General features: G+C 36.9%; 1 protein-coding gene across 1 annotated transcript in view; it reads right to left on the reverse strand.

Moving 5' to 3' along the window:
• Positions 1-4460: 4460 nt before the first annotated feature.
• Dbx (homeobox protein Dbx) overlaps positions 4461-24020 on the reverse strand; it is a 38150-nt gene continuing 18590 nt past the window's right edge. The window contains exons 3-6 of the mRNA XM_028323125.1: positions 22667-22669; positions 20261-20332; positions 18943-19088; positions 4461-4961 (exon numbers count right to left, since the gene is read on the reverse strand). Coding sequence (XP_028178926.1) covers positions 4596-4961; positions 18943-19088; positions 20261-20332; positions 22667-22669 — 587 coding nt within the window. The 3' untranslated portion in view covers positions 4461-4595. The remainder of the gene's footprint in view (positions 4962-18942; positions 19089-20260; positions 20333-22666; positions 22670-24020) is intronic.

Here is a 24020-nt window from a genome sequence, read left to right on the forward strand (position 1 = left end):
TGTGAGGATTGTAACGCAGTCGTGCCTCCGACATGGATGTTTGTTCAGACAGCTTAAAAAGCTAAACGCTGCGTCTTATACCGTTGTGATAAGAGCGAGTTTTCAACAAGAATAATTTGTTGTGCACACTTGATTTAATGTTTATTGCCCTGTTTGCTATGGTTTGTGAGGGAAATTAAGTGTTTTGTTTGTATAAAACTGGGCTAGTTAAAGAAATCCTACGTACAACCAGTATCATCATAACTCCAGCCACAGGACGTCCACTGCTGAACATAGGCCTCCCCCAATGATGTCCTGATTGGCCCGTTGGTAGCGGCCTGCATCCAGCGCCTTCCTGCTACCTTTATAAGGTCCTTCCACCCACGCTGCGTTTTCCTGTACGTGGCTTCCACTCCAGAACCTTGCTGCCCCATCGGCCGACCGTACTGCGTACTGTGCCCTGCCCATTGCCACTTCAGCTTGCTAATCCGTCGGGCTATGTCAGCGAATTTAGTACCCAACTTAATCTAATAAAATCTACGATACCTCTCAAATAAATACGCAGATTATTTATTCAAATCTCAAGCAATAAACGCATGTAATGGGGATCAGCCGTATTCGGACCGCAGATGTTTTTGACGTGAGTTTTGGCGGGAGCGTGGCACGCACGTGGCGCCGCAACGGCTGGCGGCCATCGATCGAACTAACGTTTGCTTTTTATTTGCGTAGCGAACCTTCTTGGACTTGGTGTTTGGTTTTTGAACTTTTTGAAGTTGATGCTGTTTTGATCTGCGAAAATAACGTCTGCGAAATTTTTTTACTGACAAATTAATATAAATTCAAGTAAATCGATACACACGTACCTATGTAGCAGCTAGGTAGTAATGTTGTAGGTAGTTCTTTAAACAAATACTTATAATAACTCTTTCGGTGAAAGTTTACCAATAAATAAATTTTAATATCCTTGGACATTTTACACTGCGCTTCTGGTACCAAACTAAACAAAGCTTGTACTATGGGTACTAGACAACGGATATAAACATACTTAAATACTTTTTTTTTGTAAATACATACTTATTATACATAGAAAACACCCAGTCCAATACAAACAAATATGTTCATGCACACAAATGTTTGTACTGTGCGGGAATCGAACCCGCTACCTCTGGAATAGTACCTAGTCCGTTTCGAACCACTACACCAAACGGCCCATGTCGCCGTTATGAACTAATTAATTTTGATTAATTTCAATTCGTTCGTTTCAGTCGAATGACGTCCACTGCTGGACATGGCCTCCCCCAAGGATTTCCACAACGACCGCTCCAGCGCCGCCCGCATTCAACCACTTCGCGCAACCTTCACCAGATTTTAGTACACAAATATTCTTAGAACACAAATTGATTAGGTTTTTTAGTCGTTTGCCCATTCGTTTCAACCATAAGATGTCCACAGCTGGACAAAAGGACAAAGGCCTTCCCCTAGGATGAGCTGTCTGCGTCTAAAGCCTGGTCGCCGAGCACGTAGAATTTCGTCCAATGACCCCAAGCTACCTATCCTTATCGCTCGCGCGTAATTATATTGCTGTCGCGACTGTGCGACGGGCGGCAGCAGTGAGTGTGCGAGCGCGACAGCAATATAATATAATAGCAGGCGTTTCCCTTTCACCAGATTTTAGTAGGAAGATTTACACTTACCTTGATGATATCATCATAAAATCCGTAGTTACTAAACAGTAGGTAGGCATACCGATAACTAGGTTTTACTAGTGCTTGCGGGTCCGATGACAGTTTAACTGTTCCCTGAGACAAACTTGACCTTCACTGGTTGGGTTATTGGCGGTCAAGCTGTAGATCCTGGCTACACAGGAGTTGCAGCGGTGGGAAACTGGGAACGAGAGGTGGGAATAGTCCCGTAGTAAGTGCTGGTATTTATTCTGTGGTTTTACTTAAAATTGTTCACAGGCTGGAATTACTGGACAATATTGAAAAAATATCACTACTATACTCCCAAAAAAAAAGCATTACCAAGGTGCGTGCGAAATAAATATTTCTAACGCCCTTATACATTTTACCACTTAAACCACACATGCGAATTTCGACTCTAAAATTAGAGCGACAAGAAAACAAGAGCCGCATTCGCGTTTTTGTATCTGTAGCGTGTTTCTGACGTGTGCTGCCATCTATATTTATTTACGCCGCCCACTGGCACGAAGCGGTGTTTCGGGAAAAACATTTTCGCATTACTATGGAATTTTTTACATGTTTTTATCAGATGCAGTGAAGAGGATGTTTTTGTATGCTCGTTTCTCAGTTTTTTATTACTTTTGTAATTAAAGTACCTGTAATAAAAGTTTAAAGATTTTTATTTACTAGACGAGATACTGTAGTTTCGCGATATATTATTGGGAGAAACATTTCTGTTATTACATTTTTGTAGTGTTAAGAGTAGCATCTCAATTTTTAATAACTTTAAAAATTCTAATTACCTAAGGTGGGAATCGAACCCACAACCCTTCGCCTGCTGGGCGACTGCTCTAAAACTGATGACATTTAACAGTTTTGTTATATTCTGATAGTTCGAGGTAAGAAACCAGTTACCTACTTACTCTGTTGTTGAGGATTGCTGGTGAAGCTCGCTTTCACCTTTGGCCTGATCATAATTTTCTAGTTAGATGTAGGCCAAGAGCTTTTTTATTGTGATTTTAAAGAAACTTTTGCTCTTTTGCATTTATGTAAGTAAAAAAGTTTTCCAACCGTGTCATCATCATCATCATCATTTCAGCCACAGGACGTCCACTGCTGAACATAGGCCTCCCCCAATGCTTTCCATGTTGATCGATTGGTAGCGGCCTGCGTCCAGCGCTTCCCTGCTACCTTTACGATGTCGTCGGTCCACCTTGTAGGTGGACGTCCCACGCTGCGTTTTCCGGTACGCGGCCTCCATTCCAGAACCTTTCTGCCCCATCGGCCGTCAGTTCTGCGTACTATGTGCCCTGCCCATTGCCACTTCAGCTTGCTAATACGTCGGGCTATGTCAGCGACTTTGGTTCGTTTACGGATCTCCTCATTTCTGATTCGATCTGATTCAACCGTGTATCACAAATAAAACTAGAAAAGTCGTATTTTACCGTTTTTATTCCGACATAAATTGAATGACGTACATTTATACACAATATTTTAGTTGCACATTAAATTATGAAGTCTTTACCATTAATCTGAGATCACTGTAACCTTATATTATTATTTACAGAGTTTTGAATATAACGCTAATTTATTACAGTTTATAAATAATTAGCGAAGAAACTTAATAAAATATGAAACCTTCGAACAAATACGATTACACAATAAATTTTAAAAAAAATTGGTGTTTAAAAAAACCTTAAGCAGACATTAAACACGTGTTTAAAATGACATTTCTATTCTAACCCCCTTACTAATAAAACTTACACGATCGGTGAACAGTATTTTAAAGTGACGTTTAGTATGGAAATGTCATTTTAAAACAGTGTTCAACAACTGTGTAACTTTTTTATGTAAGGTGATAAATGTAATTTGAATCAGTGTTCAACGCCTGTTTATCTTTTGTACAAAGTTTTCCAGTGTCGATATTCGAGTAGATTTGTGGTGTAGTTATTACAAATTTATGTAAGTAGCTTAAATTCTCAAATTCAGGTCTAACTAAAGCCTTTGGCAAACAGCAGGCGTGACAGCAATGCTACAAGACCGCCGCATGGCGTTTCCTTTACAATAGACAGTTTGACACCATACCCCAATAATTCGAAACCACAACTTTTTTAAAAGACCCTTCATTCTGGTCTTAAAAACTTAATTTATTTTAAATTTATCTGTAAATTAAGATTTTTGTTCGCATTGTAATTGAAAAAAGTAGTTTGATTGAGTTGACAAAATAGTGACGTCACTTGCTTGTAGTGCCATACAAAATCTATGGGAGAGTTTTATTTTGACAGTTTTAAAAAGTACGTCAGTTGATTGGTGGTGTCAACATGTCTATTCGACAGTCGTGCTCACTATCACTCTGTTGTCTTGCCTTGAGTTTAAATGAAAATACGGTGGGACGGATTTTTAAAATAAGTTTTGAGATACAAACAGTGTTCACTTTATATTGGAAATTATGCCTTAATAAATCTATTAATCACACTACTTTGATGCTTAACCTAATATTTACAGTTAGTGCTTATTTTCAGTTAATAAATTGCAATTAAAGTAAGCACATGAAATGCAAAGTAGGTACATAATTAATTAGTTTAATTAAGTAATTGTTTCATTAGTTTAACAAATTATATTTACAAACGAAACATAAAATATTTGGCCTGTTTTGACTTTAATTTTGGTAATATTATGTAATTTCATTAAATAAAAAGATAAGTGGCTTAATTTCACAAAGCGTAACAATATTTTTACACAAAAAATCTGCAAAACAAAATTTACCAAGTTTTGGTAAGTAATTCAGCGTAGTTCAATTTTACATACCTATTCGTCAATATTCATAATTAAATTTTATTAAATAATTCCTTACAAATCCCGATCAGGAAATATACAAACTATAATAATATTAACACTACGTTAGAATATACAAAAATTCTACGCAAAAACACGTCATGTTACATTAATTTCTTCATCTGATGCGCTCGCGTCACTGTCAAAGTCATCTGCGTCGTCCATGTTTGAAAACTGCTGTTCCCGCGTAAAGAGCCCAGCGGCCATTTTGTCTTCGTACCTGTAACTGTCATTTTGACAGCTCGAAGATGCAGCATACATTTTGCTCTTCATGTCGTCGCTTTGGTCGTCCTGTATGGGCGATAGCGGCGACATCTTGGGCTTGTCAGCCTCAGCATCAGAGAGGTCAGGGTGAGGATTGTTTTTGTTGGGCAAGGTCTGCTCCCGAGACCCTCCGGAGGCAAGGAGTTCCCGCTCTTTCGAGTTACGCCACTTCATGCGACGGTTCTGGAACCAGATCTTTACCTGTGGAAGAGAGACGACGTTAGTTAATACTCCATGATTTCAAATTATAACATTTCCATAAAAATCTTTAATTTGATTGAGCTGTCATCATCATTCTGACAGTATCCATAGAAATCCCCATAGAAATTCATATCAGTACTTTATTTAAGTTTGAAATTAAGAGAAGGATTTCCCCAAAACTATTGTAAAATATCATTTTATAACCTACAGTCATAATAACAGCCATAATCATTAGGGCGAGGGCCAAAATAGCATAACAGTATATTTTGCACGCGTGTTTTTGTTAAAAATCATTCCGTTTTTTTGGCGAAAAAAGTTGTATTTTTGGCTCTAAATGTGGGGATACGGAGCATTGTGCGGGTGACACCTCCGATATTGATGGTTAGGAGGCGGGGCATCGTTAGAAAAATGCACACGAATCGTGGATTTTTTCCATTATTTTATGCCTTTACATGTTATTCGATACGAGTTTTTATGGTAACGGTCGGCTGCTTTTATAATGGTAAAAAGAAGGGTTGAATATCTCATTTTTAGTACCAGCGGATGTCGGCTCGACTGAGATCGATTCTTAGATAGAAAACCATTGAAAAATAACGAGTTAAGTGTTGTCAGTGGAACACTGCTGGCTTGATCAACCTTGTTGTTTGAATTTCATTCTTCGGGGGCATGTTAAGCCGTTGGTTCGATTATCTCTTACGGCGAATCATAAAATCTACACGACTTGTGTCCGACTTCTTTAAATCACACAATATAGATAAATTACTACACATACTTATAGCATTATTACAAAATGATAAACAAGCGTTTAAAACTGGTCTAATTTGTCATTTCCATTTAAATTTCAATTTACAAACAAGTGTTCAACGCGCATGAACTCAATGAAGAATGAATTAATTTTAATTATCACCGGGCAAACTTCAAAATCTACTGTCCATCGTGTCTCTTTAAGCCATCGACATTGGCGAAACCAGTGTGCTTCAAATACGCACCATTGAACAGAATAATAATAATAGTCTTTCTTTATAAGAGCCATAGAGTATGACTATAATTAATCATGTTTCCTTAAAAAACACTAAGCCCAAATAAAAAACAAAACTAATAAACAAAATCACAACAATACAACCATAATCATCAATTCACAATGGCTACCAAAAACCGCCCTATTAGTGTTTTTTTTCAAACATTTCTACAATAATGATGATGACAGTTCAGATCTATTACGTATTGTGTGACTTTGGAAAAAAAAATAGATATTTGTCATTATTTAGGGTTCCGTATCACGAAAGGAAAAGAGTAGAAATTGTGTGCAGTGTCTTACGCCCCTATTCACAAACATTACTATGAGGTCTCACATGGTTCGATTCCCGGGTGTGGCAAGCAAATTTTTGGAAATATTTGAATGTAAGTAGTTCTTTTTCTTTTCAGACATAAAGCTATGTTTTCCGGTGCAGTCCTGTTGTCCCCCCTGCTTGGCCCCCCTGGGGGAGCCAGGGGGGCCAAGCAGGGGGCTTAAAAATATAAGTTTTCCAGTCCGAATATTACCGGTAGGTCTACCAACAACTTATATTTTTTCGTTACCAAAATATTAATTATTATTTGACATACGTTAAGGTATTTAGTTTGGCAATATGGCATTTAGTCAGGTACTCCAGAACTTCTTAAATGTTACAAAAATATATGGCTTCTAAATACCCAATGTTTGCCAGGGGGGACAACAGTCCTCAAATCATTGATTGAAAATCTAGTCCTGTTGTCTCCCCTAGCCAGGGGGGACAACAGGATTTCGAAATCCTGTTGGCTCCCCCAGGGGGGCCAAGCAGGGGGGACAACAGGACTGCACCTGTTTTCCTTGAGTAAAATTTCCTATCTATAGTACTTTCCCTCCAGGTGGCATTACAAAATTCTATCCTGTAATATGTTAACCTACTTAAAAACCTTCCTCTTGAATCACTCTATCTAGTAAACAAACCCGCATCAAAATCCGTTGCGTAGTTTTAAAAATCTAAACATACATAGACAGATAGGCAGGAAAGATAAAGAAAAATGTTTAAGCGTAAGAATGAAGCCTCTACGGAACCCTCATTGTGCAATAAGATTCTGATTTATTTTTTTGACCAACAATATCACGTGTCAGCCCACTGTGCGGGCGTGAACGAATGAATGAATGATGTTTCACTATTGCTTCACACGTTGATAGCTCCCTAACTATACAGTATTAAAACACTCCGTATGGTACGTGCTAATACCTAGACTTACGCCCGTATTCACAAACGATGCTTGCATAAGTAAAGCAGTAAATCGAAGACACAGTTTTGAATAGAGCTCTTTGATTGATTCGTGTGTCACCCCGTGCGTCCACGCGCAATGTAAGACCTCATAACGGGACTACTCCCACCTCTCGTTCCCACCACTGCAACTCCTGTGTAGCCAGGATCTACAGCTTGACCGCCACAAAAACCCAACCAATGAAGGTCAAGTTTGTCCCGGGGGAAAGTTAAACTGTCATTGGACCCGCAACGAAATTAATCAGAAGAACATAGGAGGAGTTCGAAATTAAGGTTCGACTTCCCTCCATTGCAAAGCGGATGACAGGTGACAAACAAAGGTTTAAAACCTTTAAGAAAAGATTATGCACCACGGACAATAAATTAAATTAAGGGGGCCTATCTTATGAGCAATGCAATGTGAGACCTCATAGTAATGTTTGTGAATACGGGCGTGCAATTTCGCAAAGAAAACTTATTTAGTATTTTAGTCTCTACTGTAGGATTTTACGAAATGTCTAATTCACCAAATGTAAAGGGAGGATTTGGCTTACACTCCCCACGCTGGCCAGATTTAGGTTAACTTCATATCTATTTTTGTCATTTTTTATCATTATCCTATTCAAAATGTCTCAAGTCTCTATGCAATGCCAAAATAGTTTTATTTGCATGCGCATGCAAAACAAACATGTCAATCCCATGTCATACCATTGTAAAAAGACATCACTAACCACACAATACATATTAAAATACTACAAAACTTCGTGTGAAGTCAGCAAAGGGTTACTATACATAAACAAATAACGAAACGCAACACAATATTTAAATCAAACCATTTGAATTGAAAAAATAAAACGCCCTATTGACATTCGCATTGCAAATATGGCGGCGCTGTCAAAAAGCGCGCCAAAAAAGTTCCGAACTCGGAATAAATGCAAATATTTGAATTTAAATGTAAACAAGGCACCGTTTGAATATTCATTCCAAATATGAATTTGAAATTCGGAACGTTCGGCGGTCGAAAATCACATTCATTGGACGGACGCGAATACGCAAAGGCAATACGCATCTGCTTGAAATTAGAACTCTCCATTCTAAATATAAGTACAACTTGCTTAGAATTTCATTATGTATATTAGGATAAAGTAATCTTCCTTATGTTTGATAATTAAGATCAAATCTTTAATCAATTGACAAAACAAAATAACGAATTAAAGTTTTTCCCTGAACCTAACAAACTAAAGAAAACGAAATACAATGGAATTTGACTTTTTGAAAGAAGCCAATGGTGGACACAGAGAGTTCAAAATAAAATCAGCAAATTAAAAAACTTACACAGCGATTGAGCCGATTGACAAATGAAACTTAATTTCAGACTCCCATGACCATCTTAAACCATCTTCATTAATCATTTTAACACCTCCGATTTAAAAAATCCTGTTAAATTCAATAAATTCCCGCTAAAAATGCAGCTGTATGAACATCAATAAACATTTGACAAAACGAAACGTTTCAATTAGCGAAAAAAAGAAAAAGAAATGTTTTTAAAAACTTGACAAATGATTCGCGCGATATCGGGCGCGAACATTCATCAATGGCCGATTGGACACGCCAATCGGTGGCGCCGATTTGTCATTCCAATTTTAAAAATGATGCAACGGTGTTTTTTTTCTTGACATGTGTATTCCAACTTTTTTGGTTCGGAACTCGATTTGGCTGTGCCTTTTTTCAAAGCTTTCGTAAGGCACATTTCATCGGGCCGATTGAGCCATATCAATCGCCCTATGGCTAAATGTCAGACAATAAAGTTAAATATTGTGTCCTTATTTGCAATTAAAACTTTTTAACAAATGGAGTTAGCTACTTTAAATCTGAGAAGAGTCAGCGCAAGAAACTCAAAACGACCTTTGACCTTTTACGACATCCACGGAAAGAGTCGTCTTCTCTATTTGACTTGTTTAGCTCAGCCGGAATCACACGAACAATTTAATAGTGTAGAAGAGTTTAAATGCCTTATTAAAGGAAGATAAATCTTCGCTGTGACTTTCACGGCCTTCCAATTTCCAAAACAGTATACCATACCATCTATAGTATCCATTCCAAACTTGTTCCAAGTAATAAAACCCCACTTCTAATACAATGCAGATTAGTTAGAATAAGTAATTTAACAGCTTACTCGAAGAATAAAACAACTTTGGGCCGTATAACGCCCCCTCCCCCCTTGATTCCGTATAAATTGTAATAAAAGTGAATATGTCAAAAAGTAATTAATTCCGGTGCTGGGACCCCTCTGGCTAGTGTGTTAGGGGTGTCGATGTATCGATAGTCAAAATAATGTCGATAGTTTTGATTTCTCAATTTGATTACTCAAGGACTTGGGGCTTTTTTCCTACAACAACATGATTTTTGCAGGATCTCGTTTACATCATCATCAACATCAAGTTTGCAGTGTAATGTAAAAAACCGATCCGTACGAATTTGTTATTTCAATTTCAAACACTCATATTACATAATAGGCGTGTTCACACGACAGTCCAGTTTTGCGGGATCCCGCAATGAACGTAAAAATTGAAAAAAAAAAAGTGTTAACTCACAATAGGTAAATAATCGCAAAAATAGTATTATATTGAGGCTATAATAATAATGGCGTCGTAAAGTCGAGAGAGAGCAATAGTTCGTTCAACGTCTACGGACCGTGTCCACTGTCCACGGCTGGTCTATTCCGGTGAACCCACTCCTAATACAAATAATTAGGTATTTATTAGCTAAAGGAGTTAATGAAACCATTAGCAACTTTTACACTAAGAAAGAAGATAGAAGACATCAAAACTCATAAAACTAATTTATTTTTGCAAATAGGCTTTTAAAAAGCACTGACACATCCCATCGATATCATTCACCGACTAAATCCCATGCCTACCCCATCAAAAAGGTCCAGGCGTCATCTGCCGCCGGCGTTTGTCGCGGGGGAGTGTCGTGTCGCCGGGTTTACTTGACACTGGCTAAGAAACTATAAATAAATATACTTACCCTCTCTATTAGAGTAGGCGCATACCGTTGATTTTTAGTTGGCCGATAGTTGTGCCCGATTTTAAATTGTATGAAGAATCGGCCAAATCGAATCGGCGTAGTGTGCGCACTCCCATACATGCCCATACTGATCAACTGCCCGACTAAACTATCGGCCGACGAAAAATCAACGGTGTGCGCCTACTCTTACACCATACACAACATTTTGGAGATTATGTAGAAGATAAAAATGTTTTGGAATGTTTTTGCAACTGTCTAGCTCGCCTTATTTTCTGTGCCCGCGACTTCTTACGAGTGAAAATAGTTTCAATATTTTCCGTTTTTGCAACATTTTTCTTTACTGCTCTGTCCTTATTGAATGTAGGGTGATGTTTATAGCCTAAAACCTACTAGTTTCCTCGATAAATGGGCTATCCAACACAAAAATAATTTTCCAAATCGGGCAGCAGTTTCTGAGATTAGCGCGTTCTACCAAACTCTTCAGCTTTATAACATTACTAAGATTGTACCTAAACCCTTGAAAAAGAGGCTGATAAAAGTGAGTTTTTCTTCTCAGAAGTCACATTGATATTTTGTTTTAGTGCCACGTTGGGCGCCAATTTAGCACTGCTAGTAAATTGGCGCCCAACGTGGGGTTACGAGGTAGCTTTTTTTTAATAACTTTGTGTATCCCAATAACGACACGTGTATATTTTTATGAGCACAATAATGTTTTTTCTATAAAGGAAACTTTATAAGACGAGCAAACTCCCAAAAAATTTGATACATTGTTAGTACTCTTGCAAATAACGATATTTTACGCGTATTTTCTAAAAAAAGACTCAAATTGAGTCCGCCATTTAATAGGTCAAATTTTAATCTACTATCTTAAAGCTCTAATAAGCACAAATCAATTTTAAGACTTTTAGAAGTCAAATCTATCTACTATCATTTAAGGCTCTTATAAGTCAAACGTACTATCATTTTTAAGACTCTAATAAACTCAAAATTATTATCATTTAAAAAAAAAACACTAAAAAAACTATTATTTAAAGGCTCTAATACACTAAAAAAAAACTATCTTTTCAGGCTCTAATACACTCAAAAATACTATCATTTAAAACTCAAATCTACTATAATTTATGGCTCTTAAGTCAAACGTACTATCACTTAAGGCTCTAATAAACTCAAACGGCCCCATCCCGGTCGATAATCCCATTGTAGTTATAATTCTATTACAGGAACAATAAGGACCGATGATATCTCAAGTTGGCCAGACTGTTCCCGCGGGAATGGCGTGGAGTCGCCATGAGATTATTTTGATTTTTTTTTCCTGGGTTTTGTTTCGATTTTTGATTTGTGTTAATTTGGACAATATATTTATGATTATTGATATAAAATTATCAAGAAGAATTGTTGTGACAGAGATAGCGGGTGGAAAATTGTAGAGACGATATTAAAAAAATAAAGTTAGAATCTTTATAAGCAAAATAAGCAGACACCTAGTTAAATACTTTCTTACGAATGTTATGTAGGCAATAATGAAAGGTCAAACTATTTTTTTCTTTGGCTCTCGTAAAGTCAAACTCTGTTCACTTCCAAAAAAATGGAAAAAATAAAAATGAATGTACTTAAAAGTAAATATTCTACTTAATTCAAAAAGAGAACACAGAATTCAGCTCTATGTACTAAAAAAATCTTGTTTTAAAATTTTGAATCGAATTCTTATCACAAACCTAACTGGCCATTAACCGGAATGCAACTGAAAAAGAATTGGAATTCGAAAAAGAAAATTAAAAAATAGAACGCATAAGGGCAACTGCACACCGCGCCGCGGCCGCCCGCAATCTTACGCCGCTGCGTTTGACGTTAAATAATTGTTGGGTGCCGACCGTTTGGTATTTTTGTGCGGGAATCTTTAGAGGCGGCTTGTTTTTATTTTGCTTTCATTTTATTTTGTTGGTAGTTTTGTGTAGTGCTTGGTTTACAGTTAATGTTTTTGATCTTCGTTATTAGTTTTTGAAGTAGTTTTCAGACATGTTATGGTTTTTTATCTTATTTATTTCACCTACAGTTCGTAGACTTTACATAATTCATTTTAAGATCAAGAAATATAGAAAGTACCTACTGGTGAAGCTTATCTTCGTAAAGACCGTAGTCATACGATTATATGGTGACAGGAAAAAAAATATCGACGTCTTGTAACGTCATAATTTCAACTGGAAAAGTTGGCTCGAGCGACAGTAACTAAGCACCTAAGTATTCATCAAACTCCAAAAATTATGTAAGAACCATGAATTTTTTTTATTGACTTAAAAAAAGTAGAGGGTTCTCAATTATACGCTGTAATTATTTTTACACTTTATTTTGGAGTCTAGTTTCCTATAAATATATTTTTTTTACTGAATCAAAACAAAATATTTGTCTTAAAAAGGAGACAATAAAATCCTGTCCCATCTAACACTTCCTCCGTCTACGCGAAGGGGGAGCTTAACGGCGGAGTCCCCGGAGCCCTAATTGTGGCGTGCAAATGTAATCATTGCTGATATTTTGATATTCCCCGATCTCTCGGATTGAGCTTCAATTGTCAACGGTTCTTTTAATCAAATCAAAATGTTTGATTTGATTTTTTATGAAGTCTTTGTATCTGTAAAAAATATTGTGTGTAACGTTTGTATTCGTCACCAAATTACTGTAGGTACATTAGGAGATACTTAGCTATCAATAAAAAAATAACACTATTTATAAGTAAATCTTTCATTTTAACTCTTGAGGCTCAAATATGGCACCTTATTACAATAAAAATAACGGAAAAATTCACAAACAAAGGAAAGAAAATTATATCTACAAAAATTAAGTCAGGTTTTTTGAAAATTAATTAAAATTACTTCGCGTACGAATTCGCGGTCACAATGCAGGTTTTGTACCTAGGTACCTAGTGTACGGAAAGTACACTCCGAACGTTTTACTTTTTAAATTGAAAGAAATATAGGTAATGATTGTATTCTTTACAGTTATTAGTGCATCATCAATCATCATAATTTGCAAAACGTTACAAATTCCATGTAAAATAAGTACAATTTACTCTTCAATTTAATATGATAAAATGTTATTACAAACTATCAACAGCACGCGCCTACAAAAATACCCCAACTCCTTCAAAACCCCTCTCAATAACAAAACCGTTCCAATTCACGAAACAATCTAGCTCGTTCCAAGCTAATAAGTCGAAACATTCAATAACTTCTAACCTCAAATCCTGTTACCATTGCCTATAAAATCAGCTCGTAAAAAAGAAAATAAAAAGTCAACCAATACAGCGGCGGTACTCTTTTATTCGTTATACACTGGCCAATAGAAACGGCGTATAAGACGAGGTATGTTGCACTCTTTCTAACGGGCGCCGCACAGTGGTCCCGATTTAATAAAACATGGACATTGATGCTAGAGGCACGAAAATTTTTTTGATGGTTACTGCTATGATAACTAATACGGCAAAAAAATATTACAATCCTACGACGTCTATTTCGTAGTAAAAAAAAATATATACATATTTTTTGTATGGAAGAAATTACGTTTCTGTCAATTTTTCGAAATTCTTTAACGATGTCAAAATGCCGATCACACATGTTATAAAACAAGTGATTCTGAGTATTTCATGCGAAGATACTTGTCACTTATCTCTGCGTACTTTTGAGTTATCGAGGGTTGAAAAATCGATTTTTTTATATTAAATATTTCCACGAAAAATTGCCAGAATTACAATATGGTGTATAAGGGACACTTTTGATGACACATAACAACGACTCGCACTCGCGCGCGCTCGTATGCATCAACTTTTATTAAAATAAAAAAAAATTAAGGGAAATACGTTGTACGTATAGGTCCGCTGGCCGTCAAAAAGTAGCTTATACGAGAGGTTGCCCAAGTTACAATATGTCCATCATTAATAACTCACACAAATATCGTCTCTCTCTGAAGGATAACAAGTTTTTTTTGTTTCCAGAAGCTCTTGATAGGATGGAAGCCCATAAATACTCTCTGAAGCGAGAATGAATCTCAAATTGCGATATTGCCATTTTGACAAATTACATGATGTAACTAGCGCTAACGTTTATCTTCAGGTAGACACAGTTTTAAGTTAAAAGATTGTCTACTATTTCACACTGTTCTTCGTTTTGGAACAGTTCTTTGATTATAGGTAGTCGCTAATTTCGTTTTGTTAGACTCTTTCAGTTTAGCACATAAAGCGTAAACTAATTCCTCCTCAGAATGATCTAAAAGTGTTAGAGAGCGCCTCTTCTTCTGCAGAAGAAGAATTTTGCATAAATCTTCAAAAGGTTTTTTATTTATACTAAAAGTCGATGGTTGCACATCTACTTCCGCAGTCTCATCAACTGGAGCGTCTTCCTCAGTATTAACGTTGTCTATGCGTTGTGTTAACTCGGTAAAAAACATTGTTTAAATCTATATTTTTACAATTCGGCCAGACAATTTCAGAGTCTAGCCAATGCGAATTCTGGTGCAAAAATGTCTTTTGGGCTCTGCTGGAAGCAGACCATATCTTCTTTGATATATTTCTTGTAAAATTACGACTTAATGATTTGATAATTACTCAAATCTTCGGAAGACAATTCAATGCCAATACGTTCGTCATTTTAGTCTGAAATGGTCTGGCCGAAATGTAAAAATATAGATTTAAAAAATGTTTTTTTACCGAGTTAACACAACGCATAGACAACGTTAACACCGAGGAAGATGCTCCAGTTGATGAGACTGCGGAAGTAGATGTGCAACCATCGACTTCTGGTATAAATAAAAAACCTTTTGAAGATTTATGCAAAATTCTTCTTCTGCAGAAGAAGAGGCGCTCTCTAACACTTTTAGATCATTCTGAGGAGGAATTAGTTTACGCTTAATGTGCTAAACCGAAAGAGTCTAACAAAACGAAATTAGCGACTACCTATAATCAAAGAACTGTTCCAAAACGAAAAACAGTGTGAAATAGTAGACAATCTTTTAACTGATAACTGTGTCTACCTGAAGATAAACGTTAGTGCTAGTTACATCATGTAATTTGTCAAAATGGCAATATCGCAATTTGAGATTCATTCTCACTTCAGAGAGTATTTATGAGCTTCCATCCTATCAAAAGCTTCTGGAAACAAAAAAAACTTGTTATCCTTCACAGAGAGATGATATTTGTGTGAGTTATCAATGATGGACATATTGTAAATTGGGCAACCTCTCGTATAAGCTACTTTTTGACGGCCAGCGGACCTATACATACAACGTTGTATTAAGTATTTCCCTTAATTTTTTATTTTATTTTATTAAAATCTGATGCATACGAGCGCGCACGAGTGCGAGTCGTTGTTATGTGTCATCAAAGGTGTCCCTTATACACCATATTGTAATTTTGGCAATTTTTCGTGGAAATATTTAATATAAAAAAATCGATTTTTCAACCCTCGATAACTCAAAAGTACGCAGAGATAAGTGACAAGTATCTTCGCATGAAATACTCAGAATCACTTGTTTTATAACATGTGTGATCGGCATCTTGACATCGTTTAAGAATTTCGAAAAATTGACAGAAACGTAATTTCTTCCATACAAAAAATATGTATATATTTTTTTTTACTACGAAATAGACGTCGTAGGATTGTAATATTTTTTTGCCTTATTAGTTATCATAGCAGTAACCATCAAAAAAAATTTCGTGCCTCTAGCATCAATGTCCATGTTTTATTAAATCGGGACCACCGTGCGCCGTTGGAAAGGGTGGGAGGATGGGGGTTGTATTGTCTCAAGATGCGAGCGAATGCTTTTTTATTCGATATTGATGTGTTGTTTAATCTGTGGCTTATGGTTTTGGCGGGAAATTGCTGTTATTATGTTGTTCTGTGGAAGACGGGATCGTTTTCAGAAATTGATAGCGGAAACTATTTTCTTTTATTAAAATCTAGCTGACTAAGCGAGCCGTTTTTTTACTTGTCTAAAAACTGTGTCACCAAACTCACTGCATTAACCTTCCCTGTATTACCTCCTAGTCTATAGTTTATTTCATACATTTAAGGCTGGGTTGCACCTTGCACCATCATACTTTAACTTTAGCAAACGTCAAAAATCTGTCAAATTCCGTACAATAAAGCAACGGTTATGGATAAAGTTGCCGTTAAAGTTAGGTGGTGCAAATCAGCCTAAAAGTCTTGTAAAGTTATTTCTGCTGCTTTTTTTTACAGATAAAGATACTCGCGATTTTGTAAACAAGTCACATTTAGTTTAATAGTGATCTACCTACTCCTGATTTTACACCAGTCACTTTGATGTGTAATTCATCATCATCATCATCATTATCTCAGCCACAGGACGTCCACTGCTGAACATAGGCCTTCCATGTTGCCCGGTTGGTAGCGGCCTGCGTCCAGCGCTTTCCTGCTACCTTTATGATGTCGTCGGTCCACCTTGTGGGTAGACGTCCTACGTTGCGTTTTCCGGTACGCGGCCTCCACTCCAGAACCTTGCTGCCCCATCGGCTTGTTGATGTGTAATCAAACTAAATACAACTTATATTTTTTGTTTACTGTTACTATGATGTTTCTAAAATCCCTTCAAGGCAACTAAGCTATCAAAGTACACCTTCGCGTCAACATCAAGCTTTTTCAGAAGGGCATTTCCGGAAAAAAACAAATTACTTCAGTTCCGTTCGGAAGCATTTCCGTCGGAAGCGGAAGCGGATAATATTTACGAATTTTTTAATGGAATTATCGCAGGTTTTCAAGATTTTAAACAGAATGGCAGATTGAAGAAGATAAAAAAATAAACTCTTCATAAGTAGGTAACTTACTTTGTTCATTACTTGAGTAAGAAATAGAGGATCAAAGAACACAAAAGAAAAGTAAATGAAGGCAGTTATTTTGTGCTAATAATTAGGCTTTAAAAAGCGCTTTTACACGTCCCAGTATTAACCCTACCACTGCTTCGGGATGATATTTAATAAATAGTGCTAAAAAGAAGAAGAAATAAAATGAAACCTTGTTAAATGTACGTTTTCAGAAAAATATCACTCTCTCTGGCTGTATCTGTTAACATTTTATTAGTCCAATAGTAATTAATATAACCAGTTTACAGTTAGTACTCCAAAGAAAAGCCTTGTAATGGATAAATATTAAATTAATATTTTGGCTATTAAAACCCCTGAAAATTGTAATCCAAAACTATCAGCAAGCCTCCAAAACGGAACGCAAACGGTACGCAAAGTTTAACGGGCTAGGGGTGTGCGGGTGTTACAAAAAAATTGTTACCCTAAGGGCATAGGAGGGTCTGTCACTGGCAGGCCAGAGGGGGCGCCACGCCCTTCTTAAAACAATTACCGAACAGTGAATTCGATATTTGAATTCGAGTTGGCTTTTTGAGCGCGAAAATTGACGTGATCGTTTGAATTTGGAATGCGGCGCGATTTGCGGCACCTGTATCGGGTTGATCATTTTCGTTTTTATTGGATGACAGTGTTTCTTTTTTTTAATGCTTTATGAAATGATGAGTTTTGTTTCAAAAATTTTGACGTTTTGAAAATTTTTGTGAAAAGTTCTCTTTTAATTCGGAAACAGAATCTACTACAGTAAACTCTACATAACGACAATTAATAAAACGGACTGATCATTTTTCGGCGTTATAGTTATTGAACCGAGATACTTACTTGGCAGACTAAATCCAAAGCGTCTTCCAACATCACTGATCTTTTCTACCAACTCTCTTAGATTAATAAAACCTAGATGGATAGTCTTCATACAAACGCTTCGTCAAGAGTAAGGAGGCAAAAATCTTATGTCATTAGTGTCAATTTTGTTGGGGAGTGTAGACAGTGAAGGCGATTTTCCCGAAAGTAGGGAAATTTTTAATACGTTTTTAATTATTTTATAACTAACAAAAACAAAACGCATCATGTACTTACTTATTTATTGAATTCAAAGTACCTACCTAATTACAATAAGATAAATCGACTGAAAAGTCTCGATTTCATAAAAAAGGAAGTGTATTTGTACGGCGAACAATTGGGAAATAAATTTTCTTGTTAATGGTATCATTCCCGTATTTAATTTTTGAAAGCCAAATTCAAGCAAAATACGCGTCGAATCGTAGTACTTACTTATGAAATGTAACACTGGTCACTTTCTTTAGTTTTTCTGATGTATTTAGACACCCTTTCACAGCACAAACCGTCTTAATTAATTAAAAGTCGTCGGACGTGTTTACCAATTTTTCACTTTGACAGTTCATGTGACGTTTACGAGTAAGCCATTCTGGCTTACTAAAATCTGCCTCACCTTTCGTGCACTGAGCTACTATTGAGCGGATTTTTAGAAGGATAAAATATTAGAAAATATTGCACAAAACCCGTTCTGTTAGGGTCGAGATTAGAGAGAGTCGCTAAATCGCGGTGCTGTATCGACATTAGACAATTCGACATAATCGCAAAATGCTAAAACTAGCATGTCCGCTGTGGCCCTAATGTAGACTGTAAACCCTTGAAAAAGAGGCTGACAATAGTGACTGAGTTTCTTGCGCTGCTTCTTCTCAGCACTGGCCCATTTATTGTCCCGAAGCAGTGGTAGGGTTAATACTGGGACGAGTAAAAGTGCTTTTTAAAAGCCTACTTGCAAAAATACAATGTTTTTTTAGTTTTTAATATGTTCACCACCAACCTGACTGTCCTTCAGCCCCAGTTTCTCCGCCAGCTTCTTCCTGTCCGGCTTGGAGATGTACTTCTGGACTTGGAAGCGCTTCTCCAGACCTTTGCGTTGCAGGTCCGAGAAGACTGCCCGGCGCATCATGCCGCGACGGGGCTTGCCTGAGAAGAAAGAAAGAAGATGAGAATGAGAATAGAAGATGATGAGAATGTTAGGAATGAGAATAGATGTGATGAGAATGGAAGATAATGTTAAGACCGCCAACGCATAATGCCGCGACGGGTTTGCCTGGGAGAAAGAGAGATGAGAATGGGAATAGAAGGTGATGAGAGAGAATAGAAGATGATGAGAATGTTAGGAAGTGAGAATAGATGTGATGAGAATGGAAGATAATGATAGGACTGCCCGGTGCATCATGCCGCGACGGGGTTTGACTGAGAAGAAAGAGAGATGAGAATGGGAATAGAAGGTGATGAGAGAGAATAGAAGATGATGAGAATGTTAGGAAGTGAGAATAGATGTGATGAGAATGGAAGATAATGATAGGACTGCCCGGCGCATCATGCCGCGACGGGGCTTGCCTGAGAAGAAAGAACGTGAGAATAGAGAATGCGAATAGAAGGTGATGAGAGAGAATAGAAGATGATGAGAATGTTAGGAAGTGAGAATAGATATGATGAGAATGGAAGATAATGATAAGACCGCCCGGCGCATCATGCCGCGACGGGGCTTGCCTGGGAAGAAAGAGAGAAGATGAAAATGAGAACAGAAGGTGATGAGAGAGAATAGAAGATGATGACAATGTTAGGAATGAGAATTGATGTGATGAGAATGGAAGATAATGATAAGACCGCCCGGTGCATCATGCCGCGACGGGGCTTGCCTGGGAAGAAAGAACGTGAGAATAGAGAATGCGAATAGAAGATGATGAGCATAAAGTGATGTCATAAATGATCCTATGTCAGAGATAATAGATTAGAAAGTATTGAGAGAAGATGCAGGGAAGAGAAGTTAATGGAATGGTGTGTTGTCTATGCCTATATCAATCAGTAAGAAGCATAAGAACCTTTGTATGAACATGGAGCAATTGGAATTTGAGATGAGAAAATAATGCAATGAGAATGTAAGACGATGAGAATTTATGAAATGGAAGTTAATGAGAATAGAAGAAAATGGCAATAGAAAGGCCATAAGAGCCTTTTGATTGATAATTTCGCATTTACTAGCTTTGTTTTTAAGGTATTATTTTTGTGATAGAATGTGTGTTGTAAAAGAGTAAATAACATCTGATTTGGCTTATTTTCCATTATGACTAAGTATTTAACAAACTTACCTCTCGAACTGTGCGCCCAAGGGAAGCCACCAGGTAAAGGGAAGACTTGTGTGTGAGCTTGCGTCGGTCGCACTGCAACAAATAAATATCTAAGATTCAAAAGGAATGGGGATGTTGCCTGGGTCAAAAAGCAAGAGTTTTAATTAGTCCGTCAGTTAACTTATCAAAAAATACTCTACTCGTATTTTTCACTTTTTCAAACTAATGAAAATTTAAAGAGATAAAGCGCCCCAAAGTTCATAAGAAGAGGCCCGTGACGTCAACGCTTGCTTAAAAATGCCGCACGTTGTGACGTCGTGCGCAACTTCAACGCACCATAACTATGTAATTATTTGTTAGATTGACAAATAAAATTATACGTGTCCAATATTTTTTGATATTAAACATTACGGACTAAAAAAATTTTTTTAGGCAACTAGCCTATTATACCCGTTTTCACCATCAATACCTAATTTTAGGTGACCCCTTTAAAACAAAATTCCTGTTATGTTACCATAGGGGTCACTTAAAAATTAGGGATTGATGGTGAAAACGGGCATTAGAATATCACACTGCAGACCCACGATACCCCTGGCGATACTCATCAATAGCACAAATTATTAAGATGATAGAATGTGGTTAGACAATAATCTATCACGATGGATGAAATGTAGTAACTCGCAAGAGTCGGTTACGGCGTTTTTGACGGCTTGCTAAGGCACAGTTGTACGTTGCACCATCTTACTTTAACCAACAGAACGTCAAAAGCCTGTCAAACTACATAAAAAAACACCGGTTCTGGTTATAGTTAACTACTGTTAAAGTAAGATGGTGCAACTCGGTGTAAGTTTTATTTTTTTATTTACTCCAATCTTGGGTTGGGTTATTTTTACCCGACAGCGCTAGAAGGAGGGTTATGTTTTTTGAAATGAACACACACAGCTTTACAATATTACATTAATGTTGGCTCCAGAAATAAAAACATTTCTTTGATTTATTAATACTTAGTAGAAACCATATTATTATCATTCAAAAATGTACTTAAAGTACCTCAAACACTTCAAATTTTTAATTCGAATCCAATTTAAATCATCTTAAAAACTTCTTTTCATACACTCCCACGCACCTTTTCGTTCCACAATAAAATTCACACTTGTCCATCAATAAAAATCTATTATTTGCAATAATGAAAAAAAGCACAAACGATCATACAATACCCTATTTTATTGCACAAAACACAATAGATTTATGGATCTAATAATTCTATTATATCGACATTAATAGGGATTAACTGCAGACTGGCCATTTTTTGAACAAAAAAGTTTTTTTTCCGCATTTTTTTCAACCAAAAAAATGTTTGAGATGCTATTTAGTGGTTGCATTGGCAAATAAGTTTGATTTGACGTTTCCTGGGGTTTTGTTGGGTTTTAATCATTCTAGAATTGAAATAGCACTATTAACACTTAAAATTAATTTAACTTAAACAAAATCTCAAGGATTTTGCAAAATAATAATGTTTTTCCGAGTCCGTCCTACAAAATAACGTTCAAAATACGATTTTATTAATAACAGTCATAGATCCTGTCTTGTAAAACCTATGCACCTTGTAGGTATAATTTGTAATATTTGTGATTTTTCAACAAAGATGTAGAGTCAATGTTAATGAATTACGACAAATATGTAATTTAAGTAATAAACATTATTTTAAAATTACATAAAGAAGGTTTTTAGTTCTCAAACCTTTTTAGAACATTTTCTTTTTTATTTTTGTCTGTGGTAGGTCCGTAACACGCAAAAAGGCGATCACCACAGAGGTTTAAGTAGCAACAATAAAAAAAAAAATAAGGCCAGCCCACTAAAAAGATGAAACGCAATGTATTGTTGTCGACAAATACAGCAACAATTGTAACAACAAGTAACAATAATGGAGGGATCTATTGTTAAATAATCTGTAAGATAAACAACGTGTCTTTACACTTATTAACGAGCATAAAAATATATTTATGAACTGCTATTTTTGTGGTTTAGTTTTTTTATGTTTTGATAGTGCAACGTACCTATTTTGAAAGGACTACAATACGAATGCATTTTATTAGAGAGCAACAGAATGAATGTAATATTTTAAAATTCATAAATCCTTCGGCGAGTATTAGCGAACTATAATCATTACTATTTTTTGGCATAGTAGCACAGGGATTCCGTGGAGGGTAGTTGAACGGGAAGCATGGTTGAATTGAAACCATTAAGGTTTCAATTTATTATTTAATGGACTTTAGTGTGCAAATTTGGTGTTATTTTGTATTCTAAAATGCAGTGAAGTGATAAATTATAAAAAAAAATTTAAACACTTCGAATTTGAGCGCGCATCGAGTGTCGAGTGGGTTGTCGTATGAACAACCCGCTTTGGACCCGGTGGCGTCTTGAAACCTGCTTAGGGGTCATCCATAAAGTACGTCACACGTAAAGAGGGGGGGAGGGGGTCGACAAAGTGTGACATGGTGTGACAAGGGGTGGGAGGGGTCCTAAGTTTCGTGACGTCACAATTCAAAATCTAATTTTTAGAGGTACTTATCGCGTAATTTGAAATATAAATTAAACTAAAAAATACCCCCACCACTTAAGCACAACTCCGTCGAAGTCGAAAACCTAGGAGAGTCGTAATGGGCAACCAAGAAAGCCATTAAATCATAAACTCTTTTGGAGGAATTATTTCAGATTTAAAATCTAATTCTACTGGTCTATAATTAGTCCAGTCAATGAATGCCTTAACGACGGTGTAGAGAGAAATCCGTGGAACACAATTTCTGACCTCGGGACTTTATTTAGCCTAGTTAGGTGGTGAACAGAGCAAAAGTCCCCGCCCTTAGCCCTTGAGCCGGCGGGGAGAGGGGGGTTTAAAGGTACCACTTTTCGGTTTTTCGCTTAATCCTCGGAAACTATGCGTCCTAGTGACATGACTACTATGAACCAAAAAAAGCTTATTCAATTTGCTACAGGTGAGACCGTCAAGTTTTTATATATCTTGTATAGTTTTTGCGGCATCTGCTTGACGTCACACTAGGGAGGGGGGGGGGGGGTCTCAAAAATGTGACCACCTGTGACAAGGACGGGGAGGGGTCAAAAAATCATGAAATTCGTGTGACGTACTTTATGGATGGCCCCTTACGGGCATACTTAACTCCACGAAATCCATCAAAAATCAATAGAACTGAAACACCCACGTTCTATTGATAATATTATATCACTCGACATTGGCAGAAATAAACCTTCCAGAGAGGTTTGGTTGTCACTAAATAAAAAAAAATACTTAGTAGCACAGACTAATAAATGGCACAGTGGACACAAAGGGGGACTTTACCCTACTAAAAAGTTAATTTTGAATTAGAAAATCTTTTTTTATGCAGAACAAGGCAGGCATTTGACCGCAATCGCACAATTAAGATGCAGTCTAGGAATGAGTCGGGCAGTTGATCAGTATGGGCATGTATGGAAGTGCGCACATTACACCGATTTGATTTGGCCGATTCTTCATACAATTTGAAATCGGGCACAACTATCGGCCAACTAAAAAGCCTGGTCCATGAGCACGTAGAATCCCGTCCAATGACCCCAAGCTGCCCATCCTTGTCGCTCGCACGTAATTATGTTGCTGTCGCGCTCGCACACTCACTGCGGGCGCGCGTCGCACAGTTGCGACAGCAATATAATTACGCGCGAGCGATAAGGATGGGTAGCTTGGGGTCATTGGACGGGATTCTATGTGCTCATGGACCAGGCTTTA

Source organism: Ostrinia furnacalis, unplaced genomic scaffold (genome assembly GCF_004193835.3).
Source record: "Ostrinia furnacalis isolate ACB-3 unplaced genomic scaffold, ASM419383v2 OfSCF0611, whole genome shotgun sequence".
NCBI lineage: Eukaryota > Metazoa > Arthropoda > Insecta > Lepidoptera > Crambidae > Ostrinia > Ostrinia furnacalis.